This window comes from Sminthopsis crassicaudata, chromosome 3 (genome assembly GCF_048593235.1).
Source record: "Sminthopsis crassicaudata isolate SCR6 chromosome 3, ASM4859323v1, whole genome shotgun sequence".
NCBI lineage: Eukaryota > Metazoa > Chordata > Mammalia > Dasyuromorphia > Dasyuridae > Sminthopsis > Sminthopsis crassicaudata.
In genome coordinates, this window is record NC_133619.1 from 573,277,255 (window position 1) to 573,304,107 (window position 26,853).

The 26,853-nt window shown below is 43.6% G+C and overlaps 1 protein-coding gene across 1 annotated transcript; it reads left to right on the forward strand.

The window, feature by feature from the left end:
* Positions 1 to 55: 55 nt before the first annotated feature.
* On the forward strand, positions 56 to 26,816 carry VPS37A (VPS37A subunit of ESCRT-I). The gene is made up of 12 exons (XM_074304827.1): positions 56 to 380; positions 5,895 to 5,969; positions 10,258 to 10,372; positions 11,334 to 11,431; positions 11,804 to 12,026; positions 12,472 to 12,542; positions 21,881 to 22,008; positions 22,091 to 22,149; positions 22,274 to 22,342; positions 24,912 to 25,055; positions 25,524 to 25,604; positions 26,454 to 26,816. Exons 1-11 carry the CDS (start codon positions 229 to 231, stop codon positions 25,602 to 25,604), a joined length of 1,215 nt encoding a protein of 404 aa, XP_074160928.1. The 5' UTR covers positions 56 to 228; the 3' UTR covers positions 26,454 to 26,816.
* The last annotated feature ends 37 nt before the right edge of the window (positions 26,817 to 26,853 follow it).

The following is a 26,853-nucleotide window of genomic DNA, read 5'->3' on the forward strand; positions in this document are numbered from 1 at the left end:
GCGGCGCAGGCGCAGGCGGCGCTTCCTCGACCGAGCTGCGGGGCACAGGCGCAGAAAGTTGGAAGTGCTGCGGCGCAGGCGCGAAAGGCGGCTGAGTGTAGCGGCGGCCCCCTCCCGGACTGATCTAGGGGCCGACGGGCCTCTCGAGAGCTAGCGAGCCCCGTGGCCTGACATGCCCCGGCGGCCCCGGCAGCCGCCCGCCCGAGCTCGCGGGGCCTCGGCCCAGGCATGAGCTGGCTCTTCCCGCTGAGCAAGAGCGGCGCGTCGCCCGCGGCCGGAGGCGGAGGCGCGGGGGGCGGCGGGGGCGGAGCGGGGGGTCTCACCAGTCTCCAGCAGCAGAAGCAGCGGCTCATCGATTCTCTACGCGCCGCGCACGCCAGGTGAGACCCGGCATGTGGACGGAGGGCATCAGGCGGAGACGGGCGAGGGCGGGGACCCCCGTGGGAAGATCAGAGCGAGGTTCGGGGGAGTCCTGGGGCTGGGGCGGGCCTGCGGGGCGCCCCTTTGGAGCCCCCTTCCGTCCCTTTCTCCTCCCGAGGCTTTTCTGCCCCGCCGGGATCGTGTGTGGCCTCCCACCGAGCTCCCCCAGGGCTCCATAGGGGTCTCCAGTGTACTGTGTGACCTTCCGTGGCGGAGGACCCCCGAGGGCTGGGATGGGGGAGGAGCTGCGCCTCAGTTTTCTCGTGGCGAGTGAGGTTGGGTGGTGGTAGCTCCGGGCTGAGATCCTGGAGGGGAGAGTGAGCACCAGGGACCGGCCTTCCTGCACCTGCCTTAGTTTCCCCCTCTGTGAAATGGGAGGCACTGGGTCCCGCTCCCAGAGGCCTGGATCAGTTTGTGTTTTCGGCTCAGCCTCAGGCTTAGCGTTTGGACCTGTGGGGGAGAGAGTCTCTGGGGTCCCCCTCCGCAGGGCCGGCCCGAACTTCTCACACTGGCGCTTCGGTTTGTGAAAGCCCGGGGTTTTCTCTATATAAAGAAGCCTGGGAGCCAGAGACCCTCGCTTTTTTGCATCTTTTCTCTTGATAAAATTCTCTCAGCGTTAAGCTGCTTCTCGGTTAGTGACAGTGGGGAACGAGAACGGTCCCCACCGCCGATCTCTCAATCCACGGGAAAGACTGCTGCTGCTTCCGCGATTTACAGAGAGGGAAGCGGCCGCGCGGGCGCGAGTCAGACTGGGGCCTCCGGAATCCCGAGTCCCGCTCCCGTCTGTGGGGGAGGGAGGTCTGAGGCCGCCGGAGGCGGCCGGGTGTGAGGCAGGATTGCCCACCCTGGACCTCGCTGTGACTCAGCTGTAAGATCTCTGGCTTCTTCTCTTGCATCCTCCCTAAAGTTTCGTGCTTTGGAGCCACCTCTCTGGCCATTTGGGGAGAAGTCTGGTCAAGAGAAAAAAAACCCGGTTATGTATCCGGAACAAGATGCGGCTCCCAAGCCAAGCTTCCGTCCTTTGCTCTCCAGGGAAGAGATGGCTGCTTTTTCTCCGAGCAGCTCCGGCGCCCACGCCGGTCTCCTGGCCTACCTAGTTCTGGTGCCTCCTGGGCCGGCCACCCCCACAAGCTGTCGGCTCCTCCCCCCAGCGGTCTCTCGGACCGCAGCCGCCCTCTGGTGCTCCGCCTCTTCTCCGTGCGACGGGCGCCTGCTCCTATTAATCGCTCGCTCTCCGCGTGGGGATGACTCTTTCCCACCTTCTTTGCCTGCCTGTCCCATTCCTCTCGGCGTCTTGTCTCTCCCAGGGGCGTGGCCGAGTCTAGACCTCTTCCCTCCCAGTGATCTCTCAGCTCCCACAGGTGATGCTGATGGCTTTCCTTAGCTCCAGGCCCCAGGCCCCTGTTGGACAGCTCCTACACTTGGCTTTCCAAGTCCCGCTCTTCCAAAACTTCCCCCCCACAGCCACCCCTCTCCTGAACTTCCGGAACTTTTTTTAGAGTACCACGGCCCTGCAGCCTGGGGTGGAGTCCCTGATTTCTCTTCCTTGTAGACAACCCACCATTCCTGTCACCGCAGCATTTCCACCTTCTGCCCCTTCTTTGTAGGTACACGTAGCCACCACTTCACTGAGACACTCATAGCTCCTCCCTGGAGCGACCACAACTGCCACACTTTGATCCCCTTGTCTCCCTTCTCTACAGAACCATAAAGAGACGTCCCTGAAGCCCAAGCTGCCCTCGCCACCCCTTCGTTAGTTTGCTCCAGCACTAAGTGGACTCTGACTTTGGGAGTTTTTCTCATCTTGGCTTTTTCCTCCCCTTGCAGTCTTCTTAGGGGCTACTCTCCTCAGTTGTTGGTGTCCGACCTTACTGACCCCGTGGTCTCTCACGCGGAATCCTCCACGCATCCCCAGTCTCTGGGCTCTATCTGTAATGCTCTCCTTCTGCATTGTGGAATCTCTGATTTTTTTCAAAATTTGTTTGATTTCTTCTCCACCCCCCCCCCCCCACTTATCTTTCCTTCCAAAACAAACTTGAATTCATTTGATGTATGTATATGTACACATGGAAACATGCCTCCCTAATTATAATTTCCTTGAGCTTAAGGATGGTCTGTGGATCATATTTGGCACTTTTTGATTTTTTGGGGGGGTGGGGAATGTATCAGCTGGCCTGGAAGGCAAGAGGAAAATTTTGGAAATGTTTTAAGGAGTAGTTACACCGTTAAAATAGTTGTCTTTTTTTTTCCCTGAGGCTGGGGTTAAGTGACTTGCCCAGGGTCACACAGCTAGGAAGTGTTCCGTGTCTGAGACCAGATTTGAACTGGGGTCCTCCTGAATTCAGGGCTGGTGCTCTATCCACTGCGCCACCTGGCCACCTTGAAATACACATAGTCTTTCAGTGTCTTTTGCTTTTTGGTATGTTCACTTAAAAAAAAAAAATTGTCTGGTGTAACTTCTGCCTTATCAGTGCCTCAGGCATTTTCTGAGCTGCCACTGCGGGAGGCTGGCTTGTGAGGAGCCTGAAATTTTTCCTTCTCCACCTCAAAGGTTTTTTTTTGTTTGTTTTTTTAATCTTATACTGGAGGCAATAAGTATCCATTTGAAATGATTGGGCAGGATCAGACCATTATTTTGGCTGCTGAGAGATTGCCAAGTAGAATGATGTGACACTAAAGGGAAGGAAGGTTGAGGGAGGGAACTAGCATTTGTTAAGCACTCGGTATATATGCCAAATGCTAGGAGTGCAAATGTAAGAGAACATAGAGCCTGACTTCAAGGACCCTCAACAGGGAAGACAAAGCAAGACAAAGGTTGAACTAGGGTTGTGCTGTGACTTAGGGAAAGGGGGCTTTTCCTAAGGACACAATAAAATGGAGACAAGACGTGGCAGCAGATTTAGGCAGTGGGAAATAGAGGATAGTATGGAGCTTGTCACCCTGAGTGCCTGGTATTCCCTTGACAGAAAACTCCCAGTTCGCAGTAAGGCACTGAGAGTAAGCATGTAGAGTGGGAGACACCTGTCATGTCCAGAAGGCGGTTGGCCATGGAGAATTGGAGCACAAAGGAGTCTGGAGGCTTTGCAGCTCTGTGTCATCAGTGAGCTGTGGGAGGGGATGAGATTTGAGAGAATGGAGGGGAAGTTGGTTTTAAATACTATGTTACTTCACGTAAGTGGTTTGAGATTAGTGGTTTTATATGGTTGAATTACATCTGGTTAGAAATTATCTTCCTTGTACTCCTCTCCTACTGTACTAACACCTAGGAAACTGAGGAAAGTAAAATGATCCTTACTTGAAGGCTCTCCTATCAGAACTCAGAAACAGCAAAATAAATAGAATGTTGTTGTTGGTTAGTTGTCATCAGGGATGTAATGCTGTGACTTGTAAGTGAATTAAATTTAAGTGAGGGAACTAGGACCTCAATTTCTTTTCCTGAGCCACCTGAGTCCTGTGCCAGAGGTAGATCAGGATGATCAGAAATGGTCCTGGATACTGAGAGACTGGCCTTTTTAAGCTAGTCTTTAAACTGGTCTCCATACCCATTCACTGATTTGGGCTAGGTAGCTATTGAGGCTTAGGATGGGTCTTTCTCTTAGATTTTTTTTTTTTTTTAAACTAAGTAAATCTGTGAGGGAAAGACCCTCAGAACTTCTGACCAAAACAGAAATGTTTGCTATCTACATTCACTCTGAGTCATTCAGGACTCAATGACTACTTGGGGTTTGGCTGGGGTCTATTGTTGGCCAGTCTATGAGAGTCTGACTGGTTTTGGTTTAAGGCTTGGTCTTTAAGAAGGAAATCTAGTCATAAACCTCAGAATATTTTGGGAGAGTTCAACTATCACAAAAAAAAAAATTTTAAAGCAACTACAGATAAAGACACTTATATGGACAGGAGGAGGAAAAATGGAAGGAACAAGTTATCCAACTGACCAGTTCCAGTTGGGTCCTCAGCAGGGCAGTTCTACTCACAGAGATTGGATTGTTCTTTGTCCTTCGTTCCTGAAGAAGACCATGACATCAAGGAGATAATACTGTGACATGTAAGGGAATTGAATTTAAGTAAGGGAGTAAGGGATGGCTGTACAAGGTTACCTGCCTCACTTTACCTCCAGTAGCCAAATATAGATAAGCGTGACCGAAGGTCTCCCAAATAGAAACTAATAATTGCTGTAAAAAGTACCTGGGTTCCCTATTTACAGATTGACATTTTTCTTTTTTTTTTTCCCTGAGGCTGAGGTTAAGTGACTTGCCCAGGGTCACACAGCTAGGAAGTGTTAAGTGTCTGAGACCAAATTTGAACTCAGGTCCTCCTGAATTCAAGGCTGGTACTCTATCCACTGTGCCACCTAGCCGCCCCCAGATTGATATTTTTTAATCTCTGCCCTCTGCATCAGAGCAGTCCCATCTCTTGTCCCACAGTGATTATGCCAAATCTCTCCCTTCAAGGTTTTCTTGCCATACCTTTTCTTTCCTATTTTCTCAAAGGAGGTTTTTGACCCATGCCCTTGAGAAAATAGAGATCTTTTGCCCTCTGTCTTCGGCTAATGTTCTGGCTTTCCCTCTGCTCTTCTTTAGCTGGATGCCTAGACAGTCATCTGTTCACACTCCTTCAATCTCCTCCCTATTGCCCAGATTTGGCAGAATAAGTTTCAAAGTATTCAGGGGAGAGTAGGCAGGAGGATCCTCTGAACTAAAATTATTATCAGAAAGTCAGACTCAAAGGGATGGGATATAGTCAAGACAAACTAAAAAACCAGAAGAATGCCTTCTCTGAGGAAGGAAAAAGGTGAATGGTCAAAAGAGACCATTGCGGCTGCCCAATAAACGACCCAACCAAATGAGATCTTTAAGAGAAGCAAGAACTGATAGCCAATGAATATATGGCAGTGCTAAAAATGGAACCAGAACATCAGAATGACCTGGAGGAGATACCAAGCAGTTCAGGGATGTTTAGCTGTGGGGAAAAGAAGACATCAGGAATGGGAGAAGGGTCTGCCTGATTGGAGGACACGCACGCACGTACCCTTTCTCCCCCCCCCCCAAAAAAAAAAAAAAAAAGAAAGGATGGAGTATGCAAACCCTAGGCTTCTTGGCTTAATTTTAATTCCTGAGGAAATTTGGAATATACTGTTAAAAGTGAAATAGGTTGTAAATATCTAAAAAGAAAGTGTCCTAGCTTTATCAAGAAGATCCTATCCTGTAGCTCCAACTTCCTTTTTTTCCTCTCATAGATGAGGCTATGGTTAAAAAGTAGTTAAAGAAGGGGAATAGCTTGGGTACTAGACTTGGTCATTTTTTTTCCTACACCTTAATTAAAGGTTGGTCTTTTATCTGAATCTTGTGATTGACCTAGGGAGTTGGATGATAATAAAATTACATAGTTTCAGAATTGGTTGATGGCAAGCTATTGAGATTTTGTTCCTTTCTAATACTTTTTTTTTTTTTTTTTTTAACTTTTTACTTCAACAGCATAGCTGAAATACAGAAAGATGTGGAGTACAGATTACCATTCACAGTAAACAACCTTACAATTAACATTAATATGTAAGTAATCTGTTATATTTTCCATTTTATTTTGCTTGCAATACTGTTTTCCCCTTAATTGTTGATTTCTGCTAATCAGTTTTTCTTATGGGACTTTTGCTGACATTTATAGGTCACATAGTGTTTTGTTTTACATATTATGAGCTTATTTGAAAAATAGCACCCTTGTGAGGTAGGTACTATGGGTATTAACCCCATTTGGCAGATGAGGAAATGGAGGCTCTGGAGAGGAAGTTACTTGTCCATGGTCACATACCTGGTAAGTGGGATTTTAGCTCCTTGAGAAGGCCATCAAACATGTCCTCTCATCATTTCCTCTCCTCCTCTCCTCAGTACTTTATGGTCTGTCTTCTGCCTTTGTCATTTCTGTGACTCTGCTCTCTGAGTTACTGCTGATTTCATTGCGAGACCTAGTGCTTTCTTTATGCTCATTCTTTGTGCAGCTTTGGACATTGCTAAGCAACCTCTCCTCTTTGCCCTCTTCTGTAGGTTTTTGGGTTCTCCTACTTTTCTTTAGGACTTTACTTTAGGATTTACTATTTCTTTAGGACATTCCTGTTCATCATGGCTAACCCTAGGTTTCTGTCCTGAGCCCTCTTCTCCTTTTAGACTACTTCATTTGGTGAGCTCATCAGCTCCCATGGATTTAATAACCATCTCTGCTTATTGTCAAATCTACCTATCAGCATATCCAACTGCTTTCAGGCATTCTCAGACATCTAAAACTCAACATGTCCAAAACAAAATTTGTTGTCTTTCTCTCTAACAACCTCCTTCCAAACCACCTTCCTTATTATTGTTCAAGGCTGTACTTTCCTCCCAATTCCTTGGACATTCAACCTAGGAATCATCTTGGATTCTTCATTTCTCTCACTTCCCAGATCTAAGCTGTTACCACGGCCATTCTAGTTTACCTTTACAGCATCTCTTGTGATATATTCCCTTCTGTGCTCTGACACTGTTATTCTTGGTACAGGCCCTCATCACCTCATATCTGGATTGTTGCAATGGTTTGGGTGGAATGGGAGAGAGGGGACATCACTGCCTGCCTCAGGAATCTTCCCATTCTAGTCCATCATCCTCTATTCAGCCACCAAAGTGACTTTTATAAAACATAGGTCCGATCACGTTGCCCCCTTACTCGTTAAACTTACTCATTAAATTCTGACTTCCTTTCAGAATTGTGTTTGTAAATGTCATTTCCAGGGTTAAATTCAAAATTCCCTGTTTGGTATTCAGAGCCCATCACCACCTAATTACCTTCTTCCTATCCAGTCTTCTTAACTTTTACTCCTCAACTTTTCCATCTAATGACACTAATGACCCGGCTGTTCCAACAAAATCTTCCATCTCTTACCTGTGGGCATTCTCTCTGGCTGCATCTACTCTCCAGATATCTATCATAGAAATGGAAATGCAACATGTACAAGTGTACATATACAATACGATTTAAATACAAGTATATACATTATATTTTAAATACAAGATTGTATGGGAGGGAGGGCATTAGTGGCAGAAGACTAAGGAAAACTTTAGCTGCATCCTCAAAAACAGGGATTCCTGGAGTTAGAAGAGAAGCCATCCTAGGCATGGGTGAGAGCCAGTGCAAAGGTGGGATATGGAGCCTTGTGTGTGAGAGGAGGACACTTAGCCTGGATCACAGTGCTGGGGCCAGGTTAAGAAGGGGTTTGAAAACCTAACAGAAGGCCTCGAAGGTAGAGACTGTGATGTGAAAGATGAGCCAGCAAAGGAGACTGAGGAGTGGTCATTCAGGCAGCAGGAGAATGTGGTCAGCAGTGAAAGATGGAATAGATGGGGGTTGAGAGGGATAAGAACTGAACCCCAATGTGGAGACAAAGCGACTGTAAATGTCTTAGTAGCCATATACTTGGGGATAAGAGAAAGATTCTCTTTATAATATACTGAGTCAGAGTTACGGGCAAGTCGTGCAGATGGGAATAGCCATCAGAAAGTTGGGCATTGTGGGGCCTTTTGCTCAGAATGGCTTTGGGACTGGAGTTGACTGTTAGTCACAACGGGGTAGGAAAGAGGCTTGAGTCTTGGAGGACAATCTCACACTAGAAAGAAGGCCAAGAAGAATTGGAATAGTTAGATTAAAAGGAGTAGGCAGCAATCATTTGTTAAGTACTCATGTGGCTGGCACAGTGCTAAGCCCTAAGGATACATATATAAGCAAAATGAAAGACAATCCTTGTTCTCAAGGAGCTTACATTCTAATAAGGAAAGGCAATACCATGAAAGCCACTGAGAGGATACCTGAATGGGGACATGATGGCACAGGGCATAGTCAAAAACTGAACTAAGAAGGGGGAATAAAGAATGATCAGCCTGGATCCATCCCTACGATGTTTGTCCTGGAAGGAAATGGCAGGGGCATTTTCCTCAGTGAAAAAAGGATAGAAATAGGTTGAGACGTAGGAGAAAGCCTTGTCATGAAGCTAAGTGGCAGGAGGAGGAACCCAGAGGAAAGGTGTGTCAAGCAGTGTCAAACCATTCCAATAGGTCAGTGAGGGTAAGGTTTGAGAATAGTCTAAGGTAGGAATGTAGTCAGCTCAAAAGGTGGGAGCAGGGAAGATTGTAGAGCAAAACTCATCATAAATCTAGCTAACTACAAAGAAAAAGTGGCATAGGAAGCAGAACTGGGGAATCATTGACTATTGCCAAGAAATCGCCTTGGAAGTATTGGAAATGAGAGGAGGTGTGGGCTGGGGGCAAGAGATATGGCTGATAGTTCTTAGAGATACCCTTTTTCTAAACAAACTTTTTTTTCAGTCAACAAAAACCTGACTTCTACCTCCCATTCATTTCCTCTCCCACATTGAGAAGGCAAGAAAAGTTAGAGACACATATGTATAGCTGAGCAACACAAATTCCCTCATTGGCTGTGTCAAAAAATAAATCTTTTCCTAATTTGTCCTCCTTAGGAGATGGATATTTTCATCCTTAGACTTCTGGAGTGATGGCCAGTTGTATTGTCTTTTTTTAGGATAGCCACTGGAAGTAGAGGAGAAATGAGAGGTGTGGACAATGGGATTCTCATCTCCCCAACACATGGATGTGTGTCCTGAGAAAGTCATCAAGTTCAGCCCCCATTCCATAGCTGATACTGCTATCTTCTTTTTTGTGTGTTTGTGTGTCCTCATTCTAAAGGGGAGGGGGGGTTGTTAGACTACTTACCCTATGGTATGTGGGAACAGCAGTGAAGATAAAAGCTCATTTTGAGAGGCACACGTGATTTTTTTTTTTTTTTTTTTTTTTTAAATACTTGCCGGAAAATCCTTCCAACAACCTCCAAGAGCATTAGGAGCCATTGCATATTTGGGCCTTGCTGGATAGTATTAGATGGCTGGGCTTGTACCTCACCTAGGACACAGAGAGAGGCAAAAGTAAAGGACCAAGAAAGCTGATTAAAGCCAGGGCCCTTAGCCATTGCCTGGGGAGGTAGCCTAGGGACCTCCTGTCAGAATTGTTTGTAAATGCATACAAGAAGTTCTCAGGGTTTCCAGAGAAATAGCAATTAGAGATACATCAAATTTAAAGGGAAGGGAGAGTTAGACCCTGGGCTTAAGAACCCCCCATCCTATAGTAGACCACCTGGTCAGCATTTGCTATTAAATCAGATGAGATTGATTGTTGGATACACTTGAAGGCAATAAAACCACATATTTCTTAAATTTAGTAATAAGTTTTATAGTCATCAAATAAATAAATGTACAAAACAAGGAGCAAAACCTTACTCCAAGTAAAACAGACAAGAGTCTGAGGTCTGCCCTGCCCTTTCCTCCACTTGTACCTGCAAAGAAAAGTTCATTAGGGCTTCTTGGGCCCAGGCTTTCTTTCCCTTCTGTTCTTTCTCAAAGATCAAGTGAGCAGATTTGATGATAGGATCAATTTGGCCAAACTTTGACCTTTTTCTGTTTTGTTTATTTTTGATACATTGCAACATATTAGTAAAATGCTTTGGCAAACAGCAGAAGATGAGTGCTGCAGAAAACACCGGGACCTCTTAGGTCTGGACAGTCTAGCACTGCTATGGAAATGTGTGACCTTGAGCAAGCCGCTGACCTCTGGGGGGGGGGCCTCGGTTTCCTCATCAAGGAAATTGGTGCAACTGGGTGATCTCTCTGGGCTCCAGTTGCACCCTTGAACCTGACTCCTGGCATGGCAATCCTGACCCTGAATTTTCATTGCCTACCTACCTCTAGGAGGACTGTGTGTGTTGAATGTAGGACTTACCATGTCTTTTTCTTCTGTTCACCCCCCCTAGCTTCCTTCCTCCTCAGTTTCCTCAGGAAAAACCAGTGATCAGTGTTTACCCTCCAATACGACATCATTTAATGGACAAACATGGAGTGTACGTTACCTGTCCATTAGTAAACAACGTAGGTATACAGTATTGGTTAATCCAAATAAATAGGGAAGTCCTGCTAAGTAGTAATTAACCTGAAAAATGTTTGAAATGTTGCAGTTGTGAAATTGGTGCTTTGGAAGGCTTCTGTTGGGCATTTCTCTGCTCTGATACAGTAACATTCAGATAGGTCTCATATGCAGGGGCTTTCTTTCTTTCGCCAGTTCCATAGTGGCAGATGATTCTCTCTTGCACCCACTCTGGGACTGAGAGACTGAAATCAAGTGGGCCCTAATTATGATTTTTTGTGTACCTTCCTGCATAGCTAACTTAAGGAACTGTGCCCTGAGTATAGCTACCTTCAAAGTTAACTCCTGAACCCTAGAGTTACTGGAAATATAGTTGAATAGTTCTTTTTGAGCTCTGTGATGCATTCCCACTCAATTTTCAATGACATATCTGAATCCCAACCAATTGGCTGGCAGACCCACTTTAAAACACATTCTGTGAGTTGTGGCTTGCCTACTTCTGGTCAGCAGCACTGGCCACTTTGGACCCCGCAATTTGTATGTCTACCTAGAGTACAAGTATGGGTTTGCATTTTGGTGCCTGTCACTTGCTTTAGAACCTCTTTGGGCCGTGGAGGTAACCCTGCATTCTTGAAGACCAGGCCATGAAGGAACAGGCCTTCTGTTCTAAAAGTATGAATGGTCATAGAGGTCTGTTGTGCAGGGATATGACTGGCAAGACTGGTATTATAGGCTGCAGAGTGGGGGGTTGGGGAGTTGTCAAATTTTTGACCATCCCAATCTGGAAAACTCAGTATTAGAAAGTTATGTTCTTTGTCATGGGAGAGACCTCTGCCCTAATGAAATAGGAGTTCTTAGATCTTATGGTACTTCAGGGATTTGGTTGGCTGAACTCTGGTAAGCCCTGCTTAATTTTTCAAAAAGATTTTATAAATACCCTAAAATATTGTTGCACTCGGTTTTCAGTTTACCATGCACTCAGACCTTGGAAAAATTGTTCAGAGTCTCTTGGATGAGTTTTGGAAGAATCCTCCAGTTTTGGCTCCCAGTTCACCATTTGCATAGTAAGTACAAATAAAGGTCTATTTTCTCTAACAATTTCGGGGTTTTGGTAGACTTTATGCTTTTTGAAAATCCAGCTTATCTCAATAGCTCATCATTTCCCAAATTATGAGAATCATGTTTAAATGTGTAATCCATTTTGTCTGTATTTAGAATATCATGTTATCAAGAAATTTAGTCATTTCATATTTCTGACAAAAACTATGTTGTAATCTGTAATCGTTTGTTTTAAGTGGCTTTGTTTATGTTAATTAAAATGTCTCTTGAGAGCCTGCCCTGGTTCTTTGATGGCATCATGCTGGTGTCTAATTTTCAGGAATGGTGTGGTTGATTTCTTCCTAAATTCTAACCTATTTGTGTCTTGCTTCCTTCAGCCTATATGGTGGCCCAGCAGGAATGCCTCCTTATGCTGCTCAGGGTTTTCCATTTCTTCCCTCATATTCTCCACAAGAAGCAAACAGACCTATGGCTTCTGTCCCAGTTGCTGACACAGTTTCTCCAGCCTCAAGTTATTCTACCCCCAAACCTGCTGCTCCCTCCTATGGTTTCCTCTCCAATCTGCCATTGCCCGTTCCCACCATAGATGCCCCAATGCTGGTAGGTATCTTTGTCTGACTCTTTCATCCACTGGGGACAAGAAGAATTCCCAAACTTTTCCCTTGACAATGTGCTGGCCCCAAGATGTTCTCAGACTGGCAATTGCTGTCTTGTTGCCAAAAGCCACTCAGAATGCTCAGCTCAGGAAGAGGGTCGCGCTTGCATATTGGGCTCCAGGGTTCCATGAACTGGAAGTGGAGTGGAGCCCTGCTGTTCTGTGGGTTGAGGGCTGGCATAGAATAAGATCAATTCCATCAAAAAAGTTCTGTCTGAGAAGGCTCGGACCCTTTTGGTCACACTTGTCCTGGGGGATTCAGTTAGAATTGGTGTTACAGCTTTGAATATGTGGTCAGGAGGAGGATAAGGGAATGGAGTGGAGAGGATTCACTGGGGCTTCAGCCTTTCTAAGCCAACTTGTATTTAGCTGCATTGTAATCTTCTCCAGACAGGCCAAAATGGATGTGGTTACAAGATGCCCGATATCCCTGATACGTTTCCAGAACTCTCAGAGCTCAGGTAAACTCTTGGACATCTCATTAGTTGTCATGCCATATGTTAATATAAAACAAATCTGTCATGAGTGAGGCAGGACTATAACCTGATAGACACAACTTTACAGCATGCAACCATTTACACACTTATAGTGCTAGCTCCTGGGCCTAGTATATACAGGTATATATAAAGACAGGCAATTGTAGGAATCACTAGCCACCAGGGAAATCAAGAAAGGCGGCTTATAGGAACTGGCACTGGGCCTGGGCTTTGGAAGAAACTAGAAAGCACGTGGAATGTCATAGATATAAAAGCAGTGAGCCCCTGGTTTGGCTACACCAAGAATGTGTGAAGGGGAGTCATGTATGGTCCCACCAGAACACAGAGATGGGGCTAGGATGATGTGAAGGGCATTAAAAGCTACACACAGATGGACTAGCCACATTCAAGAATTTGTAGTTCACTGCCCAGAAGTGACCTGGTAGGGCTCTTGCTGAAGGTCTGTCATTTTGGAGCTGTACCGCGGGTGGGGAGAGGGAAGAGACCATTGCAGTTGTCCAGATGAAGAGTGCTTGGTGTGAAGCTAAAAATAATGGGCGATAGCACCCATATGAACATACAGAGTAAGGAATATTGAGAAGTTAAGGAGGACACTGAGGTTACAAGCCTGGGTAACTGGAAAGATGATGGTTCACTGGTCAGAAATGGGAAATTCTGGAAGAAAGTAAAATAATTTAGGGGGGTTGGGAGGAGACAATTATTTCTTGGTTATGTTAAATTCGATGTTAATGAATTAGCATATGAGTAGAATAAGTATTTACTGTTGGTCTGGCACAATACTAAGTGCAGAAATTACATATTTAAAAGGCAATGCAATCCTTGCCTTGCAAGTAGTTTGCATCCTATTAAGGGAAGACTACAGAAACTGGACTGCTGGTGAGAGAGTGTCATGGTGGGCAATATTGAGTGACCCCAGAAGGAAATTGATTACCAGGTATTTTCCAAGAATGGTAGATTAGATTTCTATTCCCAGAAATAGATTTTGAGGGAAACTTAGTGTGTGGTGGCAGGGCACAGAGATAACGGGGGATCCCACCCCGGATATTGTCTGAAACATCCAAAGCCATTTGGTGATGGTGATCTGGTTGTAGCTATGTGGACAGAGATGACTCAGCTTGCAGCTGAGAGAAAATATACAAGGGAGAGTAAAGAGAGTCCAACATCTTGGATTAGAGCTACAAGGAGGGGGTAGGAAGGAAGGGGAAGATGACCCAGGAGGAATCTGATGAGAGAATGCAGTGAAGACTAAAGACTAAGATTGGGCAAAAGAACATTTGTAGCCAAAAAGTTGAGATTTAGTACTGAGGCTCATTTTGAGGTAGTGCTGGATTATGCCATGTTTTTCCAAATCTTTCCCTTCTCTTCAGTTCTAGTCCTCCTACTCTTTGCCCAGTTCCTGAACCAAATATGTGTTCTGATTTTCTGACTTAATGACTGGCTAGTCAAGTAGATAGCTTAATCTAGACAATAGGCTTTTTTTTTTTTTTTTTTTTTTTTAATTTAAGTTTTCCTTATATGGATTGTTAGGCCCATCTCTTTTGTATAATCATGACTCTTATTAAGGAGACCCTGAAATGTTTTTGGTCTTGAATGCACATCATCATAAAGTGAATGTTCTGAAATGTGTACTTTGGGGGGGAAAAAGAAAAAGTTCCCTTAATCTGTTTGTAGTTGATTATTTTAAAAATTACAGCACTTATGAGTTAATTTCTTTCATTTATAAAGCTCAGTTTCTATCTTTTATTTTGATAATAACATCCCTAGGAGGTGGTTAAGAATTTAAAAAAGCAATTTGTCTCTAAAGCACAAGGAAGTTGTTACTGAAGAAGTTATCTTATTAGATCTTATTAGTCTGTACCTGGTTTCATTCCTCACGATTTGACTTGGAAAGGCTCTTGCCTAGGCTGTTTTTACTTTGCTTCTTGAATGATCATGTGGCATATAACTTCTAAAACTCAACAAGTAGAAAGTTGTAAAGAATTAGTTTGTTTTTATTTTTATAGTAGAAATGTGGACATTAAATGGAATCCATTTAAAACATTGAGTTGAATAAAAAAAAGGACACATTTCCAATTTTCACTATTAATCCACAATAATTCATTGCATACCTTTGCATCAGGCATTATTGATTGCTAGGCTTTGAAAGATAACTGAAGCAGTACCGGTTAGTCAGTGCCTGTGTTTTGGAGTGCCCCTGCTTAGCAGTGTGCCAATCTTGTGTATGCTCTGGGATATGACAGTCTGCCAAGAGAGATGTATAGCATGTGCATGTACATGTATAGAACATGTACAAAGCCCTCTGGATGGGGAGCATTAACCAGTGGATGGCAGAATATGATCCAGTGAACATTAAGTGCCTGTGACATGCCAGGTGCTGGCTAAGCACTGGGGATATATTTAATAAAAAGACAGTCCCTGCCCTCAGTTTTTCTTGATTATATTCACTTTACTTTGCATCACTTCATTTAAGTATTTAGAGGGTTTTCTGAAACCATTCCTTTGGTCATTTCTCATAGCACAAGAATATTCTATCACAATTGTGTGCTACAACTTGTTCAGCCATTTTCCAGTTATTGGGCATCCTCTCAATTTTCAGTTCTTTGCCACCACAAAAGAGCTGCTATAAATATTTTTGTACATGTAGGTCTTTTTCCTTTTTCTTTGATCTCTTTGGGGTATAGACTTAGTATAGATAGTAGACTATCGACGTAGTATACTTTGGGGTACAGACTGGGTCACAGGCTATGCAGTTTTTATGTCATAGTTGTAAATTGTTCTTCAGAATATTCTTTAATGTACCTATTTTTCCTCATCCTCTCTAGCCTTTTGTCATTTTTCATTTTTGGCAGTCTGGTAGGTATAAGGTGGTACTTCACAGTGGTTTTATTAGTAATTTAGAGCATTTTTTCATGAGTATTGATAGCTTGGATTTTTCTCTGAAAATTGCCTATTCATTGTGAGGTATGAGGTTCCCAAGAAACTTTTTTTAGGGGGACACAACATGGATACCAGGTACAAAATAAATATAGAGTGATTTTTTACTTTGGATAATTAATACGTATGAAGACCAGGTTTTTTATGTAGGAGGTTATGATCTCACTGATAGCCTTGAAGGGAATTGGGAGGTTTAAGAGGAGGAAATAAATGCTGGAGGATCATTCTGGTCTGGGGGACAGAAGATTTTAGCCATATATAGGGACTTCAGGCCATCTAGACAAATTCCCCAAATTTGTAAATGAAGAAACTGGATCCCAGGAAGGTTAAATGATCTGTTTTCTTGTTCCTCCAATTTGTTTATGATGTAACTTTTTATAGGGTGCTATTTGTTAGTTTAGTATGAATTAGCAGAAATTAGGTATAGACTGTCAGCGTGCTTTTAAGTGTCTGTGTGCTCAATGCTGTGTGTTGGGTCCAAAGAAAGGCAGGGTTAGTCCCTGTCTTTAAGGAGCTCTGATGTAATAGGAACGATTTCTATAGGGATAAATTGGGTATTACACAAGAGGGAAAGCCCTCTTGTATTAAGGGGCCCTAGAAAGGAAGGCACTTGCAGAAGCTGCAGCTTTCTCTGAGATTTGAAGAGGAGGTAGAGGTAAAAGGGGAACAGTCAGAGCTGGGGACAGGTACTCTTGTGTGAGGAGCCGCAAGTCCATTGTCACTGGATCGTAGCATTCATGGATGTGCATGAAAACTGAAGGCAGCAGACCTTCTTGATCTAGAGGTAACAGAAGCTGCTGGTGTTTGGACTGGAGGGTGATACAGGCAGACTTGGCAGCCGGGAGAGTGCTGTCTGAGTTGGGGCAGTTCTGAGGCAGGGAAGCCAAGCAGACAGCAACTGCCACAGCTAGGCATCCTGTGCTGAAGGGAAAGGGCAGGTGGCTTTCTGGCCTTCCTGTGGGTTTGACCTTCCCCAAGGGTTGGGGTCTTTGGATTTATTGAACATTCTGCTTCTATATTTGTTAATTGCTGTAGTATCTAATCTGTTCTCTAGTGACCGTGTTTTTAAGCAATATTGTTGAACTTAGATATAATTACAGCTTTGAAATATGGCTTGAAATGTAGTCCTGTTGTGCCCCCTTTCTTTCCACTTTTAAAAATTATTTATCTTAAGATTCTGAATTGTTCCTCCAGCTGATTTTGTTACTGTTTTCCCTCTGTTTAAATTAATCCTTTGGTAGTTTGATTGGTATAGCACTGAATATGGGAGTTAATTTAGTGTTGTTGTTATTTTTATCATTGGCTTGGGCCAGTTAAAAGATTATGCTATTTACAATTATTTACATAAACTTGTATGTAGAGTCCTGTTTGTGTTTGTCAGTAGATTCCTTTCTATTTTACAGATGAGAAAAGTGAGGCTTGTAGTGCTTATGTGATTTGTCTAAGGTCATACAACTAGTATACATATAATCTGAGGGCAGATTGGAACTTGGGTCTTTGTGACTCCAGATCTAGAATCATATCCAGTGTTCCGATATTGCTGTTGCCAGCATAACTAATGTTTGTTTACAGTGTTTATGTTTTTCATCAGAACCCTTTTCTTTATCTCTTAATAAAAGGATTCTTTTATTATTTACAATTTGGCTAATTTTGAGCCATTCTGGAATAAAATCCATCCTAGTGGTTTTCTTTTTGGTCTCAATATTATTTAGGAAATAAGACCATCACAAAAGGAATTTGTTAGTATTATTTTTCTGAGTTTTGCAAACAGTTTATTTAATAATAGAATTAATTTTCCTTGGTTTGCTATAATTTGCCAGTAAAACCATCTGATTGGGGAGGAGGTGGGGAGGTTCTCTGATAGTTAATTTATGGCTTCTTAAATTTCTTTTTCTCTAATTGGGTTAAATTTTTTATTTTTCTGATTTGGCTATTTTATAACTTTTTCCTCCCTCCCTCTTTTACCTATCCACCATACATTAAAAAAGACCACTCTTTGATGCAGATTTATATACATACTTTTGTTTTTATAATTTTTTTCTCTAGAGTTGGATGATATCTTCCTTAATAGGCCTTTTATATTTGATTTGAATATAGTGCCCAGAAAAACTTAAGTTATTTGCAATTATTCTTTGAAGAATATTGCTGTTACTGTATACAACATATCCTTGCTTTTCCTCACTTTATTTTTTATTATTTTATATTAGTTCATGTTAATAAAATTAATCAGCTCATCATTTGTTTTTTCTCTCCCCTCACTCAATGTTTTTTTTTTTTTTTCCAATTCATGTTAAGATAGTTTTCACCATTTACTTTTTGAATTTCAAATTTTTTTTTCTCTCCAAGACAGGAAGGAGTATGATATAGATTATACATGTACAATCATATTAAACATAATTCCGCATTCGGCTCGTTTCTTACAGGGTAGTAGTATTCTATCTTGATCATATATCACAGCTTGTTTAGACATTCCCCAATCAATGGGCATCTCCTCAATTTCCAGTTTTTTGCTACCACAAAGAGAGATGCTATAAATATTTTAGAACCTGCAATTTTTTTTTCCCCCTTTCTTCCTGATCACCTTGGGAATTGCTGGGTCAAAGGGTATAGTCTGTTTTATAACTCTCTGGGCGTGATTCCAGATTGCTCTCCAAAAAGGTTGGTTTAGTTTAAAGTTCCACCAGTAGTGTATTAATGTCCCAATTTTTTTGCCTCCCCTTCAACATTTGTTTTCCCCATTTATTATTTTAGCCAATATAATAGATGCGAAAAGATATTTCAAAGTTGTTTTTTGCATTTCTCTGATCAGTAATGATTTAGAGAGTTTTTTCAGCTATCATTTTGATTAATTCATTGAAAAGCTACTAGTTCATATTCTTTGGCTATATATACTTGAGATGAGATCTCTTCATCAGAGAGAGTCTTAAAAAAAATTTCCCAATTTTTCTGCTTTTCTGATCTTGGCCATATTGATTTTATTTGTACAAAAACATTTTCATGTAATCTGAATGATCTGTTTTAGATCTCATACTGTTCTTTATTCATTGAATTGTCCTGTTCATAAGTCTGATAATGTAAAGTGTTCTGTGTTCTCTTATCTATTCTCCCCTCTATCTACCCCCACCCCCCAAAAAATCTTCTGTGTGTGTAAATATTATATATATAAATTTTTTTTAAGCTTTTGATTTTTGTGACTTACAGAATTTTTATTTTGGTTTTCTGGTTGGCTTTTTGTTTCTGTATAATTGCTCTGTGCTAAATATAAATTTTCTTGAATTGTAGTCAGTAAAAAGGATTCATTTAATTTTGTTTTTCTGTATTTGTGAGGCTCCTATACCCTAAGAAAGAACCTGTTTCTATAAAAGTACCATGCACTGCCGAGAAATAGGTAATTCTTTTTTTTTTCTTTTTTTTTCCCCCTCAATTAAATGTCAGAGATCTATTATAGGTACCTTTTCTAAAGTTCTTTTCAGGTCCTACACTCTTTCTTTCTTGTTTGTTTTCCTTCCTTTTTTTGGTTAGATAGTGCTCTTTTTGTTTAATTTTTCTTTTTAAATTCTTAGAAACTATGCAATTTAGTACTTACATTTCTATTAATTTATGACCTCTACATGGTACTTTCTCATATCCAATGATGAACATTTTTTATCTCTACCATTCCTTCCATTCTATAGTTTTTTGTTTGTTTGTTTTTTTAATTTAAAATTTTACTTTATTTTTATTTTATAATTATAACTTTTTTTGACAGTACATATGCATGGGTAATTTTTTACAACATTATCCCTTGCACTCACTTCTGTTCCGAATTTTCCCCTCCTTCCCTCAACTCCCTCCTCTAGATGGCAGGCAGTCCCCATATATGTTAAATGTATTATAGTATATCCTAGATGCAATATATATGTGTGCAGGACCGAATTTCTGATTGCACAGTAAGAACTGGATTTAGAAGGTAAAAATAACCTGGGAAGAAAAACATGCACACAGTTTACACTCATTTCCCGTGTTCCTTCTCTGGGTGTAGCTGATTCTGTCCATCATTGATCAATTGGAACTGAATTAGATCTTGTCTTTGAAGATATTCACTTCCATCAGAATACATCCTCATACAGCATTGTTGTTCAAGTGTATAGTGATCTTCTGGTTCTACTCATTTCACTCAGCATCAGTTGATGTAAGTCTCTCCAAGCTTCTCTGTATTCCTCCTGCTGGTCATTTCTTACAGAACAAAAATATTCCATAACATTCATGTACCACAATTTACCCAACCATTCTCCAATTGATGGACATCCATTCATTTTCCAGTTTCTAGCCCCTACAAAAAGGGCTACCATAAACATTTTGGCACATACAGGTCCCTTTCCCTTCTTTAGTATCTCTTTGGGATATAAGCCCAGTAATAACACTGCTGGATCAAAGCTTATGCACAGTTTGATAACTTTTAGGGGATAGTTCCAGATTGCTCTCCAGAATGGCTGGATTCTTTCACAACTCCACCAACAATGCATCAGTGTCCCAGTTTTCCCACAGCCCCTCCAACATTCATCATTTTTTCCTGTCATCTTAGCCAATCTGACAGGTGTGTAGTGGTATCTCAAGAGTTGTCTTAATTTGCATTTCTCTGATCAATAGTGACTTGGAACACTCATTTGGAAATAGTTTCAATTTCATCATCTGAAAATTAGCTATTCATTTCCTTTCACCATTTATCAATTCATCCTATAGCTTTTACTGAAATCTGACTCACTCCTCCTCCCCCCCCCCCCCCCTTCCTCTACTTCCTAATTACTGACACCTTGTCCCTCTCTCTTCTACTCATTGTTGAGTCAGGGAGTTGAAATGCTCTTTGTTGCCCTTCCTTACTTCCAGGTTCTCCTGTCTCATAGCTCAGTAAGCTCTCCCCCATCCTTTCTTAGAGATTCATGCTCTCAGAATCCTGGGAACTGTCCTTTCTTCTTCAGTGAGTTGGGGACTTGACTGAAGTACTAACGACTTACTTAGCTCCCGGAGTTTTCTTCACTATCTCAGCCCCGCACAAAGACAGCCATCCCTTTGGTTTTTTTGCCTCCACAAAGGCACCACTTTCATGTTCAAGAATTCAGAAATCCTCTTATGTGACTGTTCTCTTGGCCTTTTGCCTCTCCTCTGCCTTTGTTTAATATATAACACAGTTTTCACCCACATTGTCGCGCCTCAGTCCTCTCCCTTGCACTAGCCACTCTCTCCTTTCCCCCATTTTGACTCTTTCATGAATCAGTGATACTCTGCCATCCTTACTCTGTCCCCAGCCAGTGCTCTGCCTAGGACACTCCCACTATTTGTTGTCTTCACTTCTACCTCATGCTGGCTGAGTGACTAAAGCTGGGACTATTCTGACTGGTACCTCCCCGGGCCCACACTAATGTTGGGCAGTACTACCTGCCCTTTCTTCTCTACTCACTGTTTCAGGCTCCAGTGTCTGACTTTCTTTTATCCCTCCTCCAGGGGTAGATAAGTGATGTGGAAACAGACTGCTGGGCCTGGGGTCAGGAAAACTTAATGAATTCCAATCCAGGTTCACATACTTAGTGGCTATGGGATCCTGGGCAAATCACATAATCCTGTTTGCCTCAGTTTCCTCATCTGTAAAATAAGCTGGAGAAGAAAATGGCAGACCTCCAGCACCTTTGCCAAGGAAACCCCAAAGGAAGTCACGACTGAACAACTACAGCAGCAAATCTCCCGTGGCTCCCTTCCCCCTGGCCTTAGCTGAAAACCTGTAATGGGGCCTCTTTGGGACATGTTGAGTCTGAGATGGCTATAGGACTTCAGGAGGCATTTGGTGATGTGGGGCTAGCGTTTAGGAGAGACTGGAGCCAACTGTGGCTGTCTAAAAATTAGCTCCATAGAGATGGATGGAATCCATGGTTCCTGATAAGAACACAGTAAAAGAGAGAAAGCAGCTCCAGGCAGAGCTTTGAGGGAGTCCTGTGGTTGAGCAAAAAGAGATAGGAGAAATGCCTTGAAGACCCACAGAAGAAAATGTGAAGGGGCAAATATGGTCAGCAGCACCAGAGTCTGCTGAGGGGAGAAGGAAGGAGAATTAAAGAAAGATGATTAAATATGGCACCTGAAAAGAACAAAATGAGAGAGATAGGTGTACCTAGAGCTTTGGGGGAGGGAGATAAGAGGTGGATAAGAGTGGAGAGGAATGGTCCAAGAGAGCAATGGCATGGAAATTCAGAGAGCAGGGGAGAGAGTGAGAGATGAGAGCAGACCTGGGAGTGATCTGAGAGATGGGAACCACTGCCTGAGGCAGCTGCTAGGAGAGGAGGGAAGGGAGGAGAGGCTGATTCACTTACCCAGTGTTGGTTTTCCCTGTGTGCTCCCAGCCTGTCACAGTTAACAGATATGAATGAACACGAAGAAGCATTCTTAGAGCAGTTCTCAACTCTGCCCCAGCTGAAGCAGGTCATTACTGACAAGGACGACTTGATAAAGAGCATCGAAGATCTTGCCCGTAAGTCTGGCCTCTACCTGCACTCAGCTAGCTTCCTGAGAAGTGTGTTTGATACTGGCTAAACATTGGCTTAATTTTGCAGGAAAAAATCTTCTTTTAGAGCCCAGCCTGGAAGCCAAAAGGCAGACAGTCCTAGAGAAGGTCAGTGCATTTTTTTTCCCCCCTCATGAAGAAAGAAATAATGAGAGGACCAGAAAAAGCCCAACACACTTTTTTTTGTTTTGTTTTGCTTTGTTTTTGTTTTTGTTTTTTTGCTCTTCTTTAGTATGAACTGCTCACTCAGATGAAATCGGGCTTTGAAAAGAAGATGCAAAGGCAGCACGAGCTTAGCGAGGTATGGCTATCTCTATATTTTTGTGTTACTTTTTGGTTAAATTGACTAACTTCAGGACCTTTGGTCCCATTCTGGCCTTCCTTATCAACAGAAAGGATTTCTTTAGCCTGGCACTGACAGCTCCGCTGTGCTTCTTAGGAGGCAAAGTTTCAGGGTGCCTTTGCTGGAGAGTCTGTCTGACCTGTTGGCTGGCTACAAGGCTTATTGCAGCAGCTCTATGATATGGAACAGCCTGATACTAAACTCTTCAGTACTGAAACTGCCAACGGGAACCCTGAAGTGTAGTGAGCAAAAGGCTGCTGTGGGGTTCTGGCTTTAGATTTGGGAGGGACCCAAGAGAGCAAAGGTGCCCTGCTTCCTCTGGATAAAGTAGACCCAACAAGCCTCAGCAACCCCTTAGCTCAAAAGCTCTCCTCTACATAGGCCTTTGCCTCCTCCCACCCACCACATCCCACCCCCAGCCTGTAGTGCCTTCCTACCAGGTTAGCTTGTATCTGCATTGTGTGCTTGGATTTGGCCATATACGTGTCCCATCCAATTGTAAGGTTCAATTGAGTCTTTTATTGATTGTTAGCTTGAACACTTTTGCTCTGTTTGGATTTGGGGATGCTTTTTGTTCTCCTCTTGCTGCCTGATGGGACCTTGTTAGCCATCATCCACATAGTGAGCATTCACCAAGGCTGTGCTCCAGTCCCTCTTCTGGTGTCTGCTTTCCTTGGTGATCTGGCCAGACTTCTGGGGTCTACATAGGTAGACCCTGTCATCCTTCCCTGCAAACACAGCTCTTTGGCACTTCTGTCCTTGGCTCTGCCTCCCTTCGTGGTCTGCGCTTGCCTCCCCCACTACCACAGAGAGTGAGCTGCTAAGTTGTGCCTCCAGGGTGCCCTTGTTCCGCACAGCACATCTGGCTGCTGATCATCAAGAGGCCCCCTCGGTCTCTAGGATGTAATATAAGCCTTCCAGTCTAGCCTGTAGAGTCCTCCCTTCTCACATCCTCTTTGCAGCCATGGCATTGCCATCTTCAGAGGCCATCTCAGAGTTTTCTTCTGGACCCCCCCTCGAGGAAGCACAGAGGGAGTTTGATGAGATCCCTGTGGCCTCCTCTTCAGCCTCCTGTTTTATAGATGAGGAGGGATAGGCCTGTCCTCTGTTGGAGGGATTGAACGGGTTCTGGGATGGGTCCTTGTTAAAATTAGAGTGGCCTTTGTGCCAGAAGTTCATACAGCTGAATGAAGGAGGGTTGCATCACAGCTTGGCTTTCTCTATGTAGGCCTTTTGAAAGGGCCTTCAGGAGGGGAGCTACAGACAAAACAGCGGGCCTGTGGTGTAGGAGTGCTAAGGGTGATTAGGGGGCCGTCTACAAAATGGCTGAGGGGCTTCTATGTGTCTCTCATCTCGTGTCTCATGGGAGAGGCAGGAGGCTCATCTCTTACTCTTTGACTCTAGCAGTCTTAAGAGGAATCTGAGGACCTGGTCTCCACAGTAAGGCTCTGCGGTCATTGAGAAGGAGTGGGTCCGTAGCCTGCGGGCTGTTGCTGCACCCTTCCTTCTCTTCCAGTCCTCCAAGGTGAAGGCCATGCCCAGCTTCCCCTGGGTCCTTTGGACCCCCGCTTTACACTTGGTTTCTCACTAAGGGGGTGGGTGCTGAATTTAGTAGAAGTAGGTTTTAGAAGATTATTCCGTCTTCTAGATTATTTTACGTCTTAACTTTTTATAGTCTGCTGTATCCATGTTTCCCCAGCAGATGATGGACAGCTCTTCTTATTGAATGGTATCCCCTATATTAGCCCCAAAACCTTTGTATTAGGTGCTAAATGATGATGAGTGAGCAGTGAGGAAAGACTGAGCATAGCAAAGGCAAGGAGGCAAGGAAGGACTGCCCGTGGTCTGGTCTGGATGGAGTGGATGCTATGTAGAGGGAAGTGAATTTTGAAAACTGGGTTGGGACTAACAAGTGCCAGGGAAAGAAAGTCTGGGCTTTGTGGGGCTAAAGTTCCTGGGATGCAAGGAATGACCTAGTGGGAGACACTGCAGAAAGGTTACTCTTAGAGCAGGCGGGATGGGAGTAAGAGGCTGTAGAAGTTAGGGGATCCACTTGGGAAACATCTGGGTGACCACTGGGGTAGAGATAGAAATGACCAGACTTGGGGGAGGAGGGAAAAGGAAGGGAGGGAGGGACATGGTCTCCTTGCCCTCTCCGTTGGAAAGAGTTATGTTGATGGTGATATGGGGTGATTAGCCAGGAAAGGGGGGAAGCATGACCTGGGCAAGGGAAGGCCAGAGCTTTGTCTGTGCCTGTACGATGCAAGGATGGATTTTTTGGCACACAGAACTCGCTTTGGCAGATGTGATTATCTGCTCATATCTGTATGTCTGCAGTTCTCATGAAGCCAATGCTGCGTTGTATCCTCGGTACCCGCAAAGTGAGACACGGCTTCTGTTGTATTCCTCTTTGAGGAAACATCCTAGTAGCATTACCAGTGATCACTGCAGCCCCTAACGGCCATGTGATTCCCACCCTGTAGCCTCTCGCAGCCTGGGCCTGAGGCCCCATGCTCTTCTCTTTCAGAGCTGCAGTGCCAGCGCCCTCCAGGCCAGGCTGAAGGTGGCTGCCCACGAGGCCGAGGAGGAGTCGGACACCCTCGCTGAGGACTTCCTAGAGGGCAAGATGGAAATAGATGATTTCCTCAGTAGCTTCATGGAAAAGAGAACTGTACGTCCTAGGGTGGCACCGACCGTCCTTGTTGGGCAGATACCCAGGGATCTAAGGGTGGCAAGACTGGGGGTTAGGAGAGAAGCCCGGTCCCTCACCGGCACCCCTCCCCACCCTCTCATCCCTGGTGGGATGGCATGGAAGTTGGGTATGGATGTGCTATGACATCTTTGAACGCTCCCGAGATGGTGTGGCTCCTGAGACGGTGTGGACTGCTGGTGAGGAATAGGCCCTGAGCAGGGTGTCATCCTGGCATGGCACCCCACCTCCTCCTGACTCTTTGAAGCTCAGAAGGGTTTGTGTGTCCTGCTAGTTGGAGGAGGAGGGGTGATGGTCCCACACAGGGCTTGGGGCCCATTAGGAGCTTCTCCAGCTTCAAGGAGGGAGGGCTGTGGTCTTGGGGAGGCTTTGAGATGTCAGGAGTTGGGACTGCAGAGACATCCGGGGCCTGCTCCCTGTTCCCTCTAGATTTGCCATTGTCGCAGAGCCAAAGAGGAGAAGCTTCAACAGGCAATAGCAACACACACCCAATTCCACGCTCCCCTCTAGGTAAGCAATTTTCCCTGTAGCCAACGTCCCACTTGCTGGCTGTGTCCCAGACTCTGCTGTGCTGCCCTGTCAGGGTGTTGGGCAGTGAGGGGGAGAGTAGGAAGGCCATGGATTTACAAAGGGGGGGATTTTTCAGAGGCCTTGGACAACGCCAAGTGCCCCTTCTTTCTTCTCACACTTGAATGAGGAAAAAAGTCCCTGGCCAGGCTCAAGACACTCCCCCCACTCACACTTCCCCTGGCTTTTGCCTCCACTACAGCAGTCCCAGGCCCACCTTCTGATTACTTCTGGGATACAGGCCAAACCCTTTGTCCTGTTCCGAGATACTTTTTGCAGTTCTCTCTTTCTGATGCTGTCAGGGCTTTACTCCATGGCTGGATACACGTTCCTTGTGATCAAATATTCCTTATCCACTGTCTATAGCTTTTTTCTTTTCCAATAGTATTTTATTTTCCCAAATTACATGTGAAGAATGTTTTCAACATTTATTTTTGTAAAACATGTTCAAGCCTTTTAAACATTTCCATATTTGTCATAATTCCAAATGTCCACAACATGACAAATGTTGTGTGCAAGAAAAATTAGACCAAAAGGGAAAAAAACAAACAAAAAGTTGAAAGCACTATGCTTTGATCCACATTCAGTCTCCATAGTTCTCTCTTTGGATGCGATTGGCACTTTCCATCTCTGGGATACTTCTTACAGACTTAAGAGCGTTTGTTGAGTGGGCATTCGGCGAGTGCTTGTGAGGTGATAGAAGGCTCTTTACAAGAGTGAGCTAATTGTCTTTTGTCTCATTGTCTGAGGTTTTGTTTAAAGTAAATTTTAGGGCTTTTTTTCTCTTTGCAGATTTTCCTGAACACATGAACTGCCAAGAGAAGAATGAACAGTCCCAATTAAGCACATTTTAATAGATGTGATTTGCAACAGGCATTTCATCCTAATGGTTGTATTGTGTAGTAGAGATTAACTGTATCCATTGCGTAGAGCTGGGCCTGATTCTGTACAAATTAGGATGCCTTTTATTATCTTTGTTTGAGAAATCCTTCTGCACTCTTTGCACTAAAAAAAATTCTTTGTATTTATTGTTGATAAAATCTTTTACCATATTTAAGTTTCTGCTGCTATCCCTGATTATTAGAAATTAAATACCTATGCATGTAATTTTGGATAAATTCAAGTATTTTATAAATTCATATTCTTTTAAATTCATATTTTTAACTGAAATGGACTGGTTTATTTATATAAA

Bases quoted from the DNA above. Each gene is read 5' to 3' on its own strand.
- VPS37A (XM_074304827.1), top strand. From the start codon at position 229: ATGAGCTGGCTCTTCCCGCTGAGCAAGAGCGGCGCGTCGCCCGCGGCC. The intron at 10,373-11,333 runs GTAGGTATACAG...CTCGGTTTTCAG, and splicing joins CCTGTCCATTAGTAAACAAC to TTTACCATGCACTCAGACCT. The intron at 22,150-22,273 runs GTCAGTGCATTT...GCTCTTCTTTAG, and splicing joins GGCAGACAGTCCTAGAGAAG to TATGAACTGCTCACTCAGAT.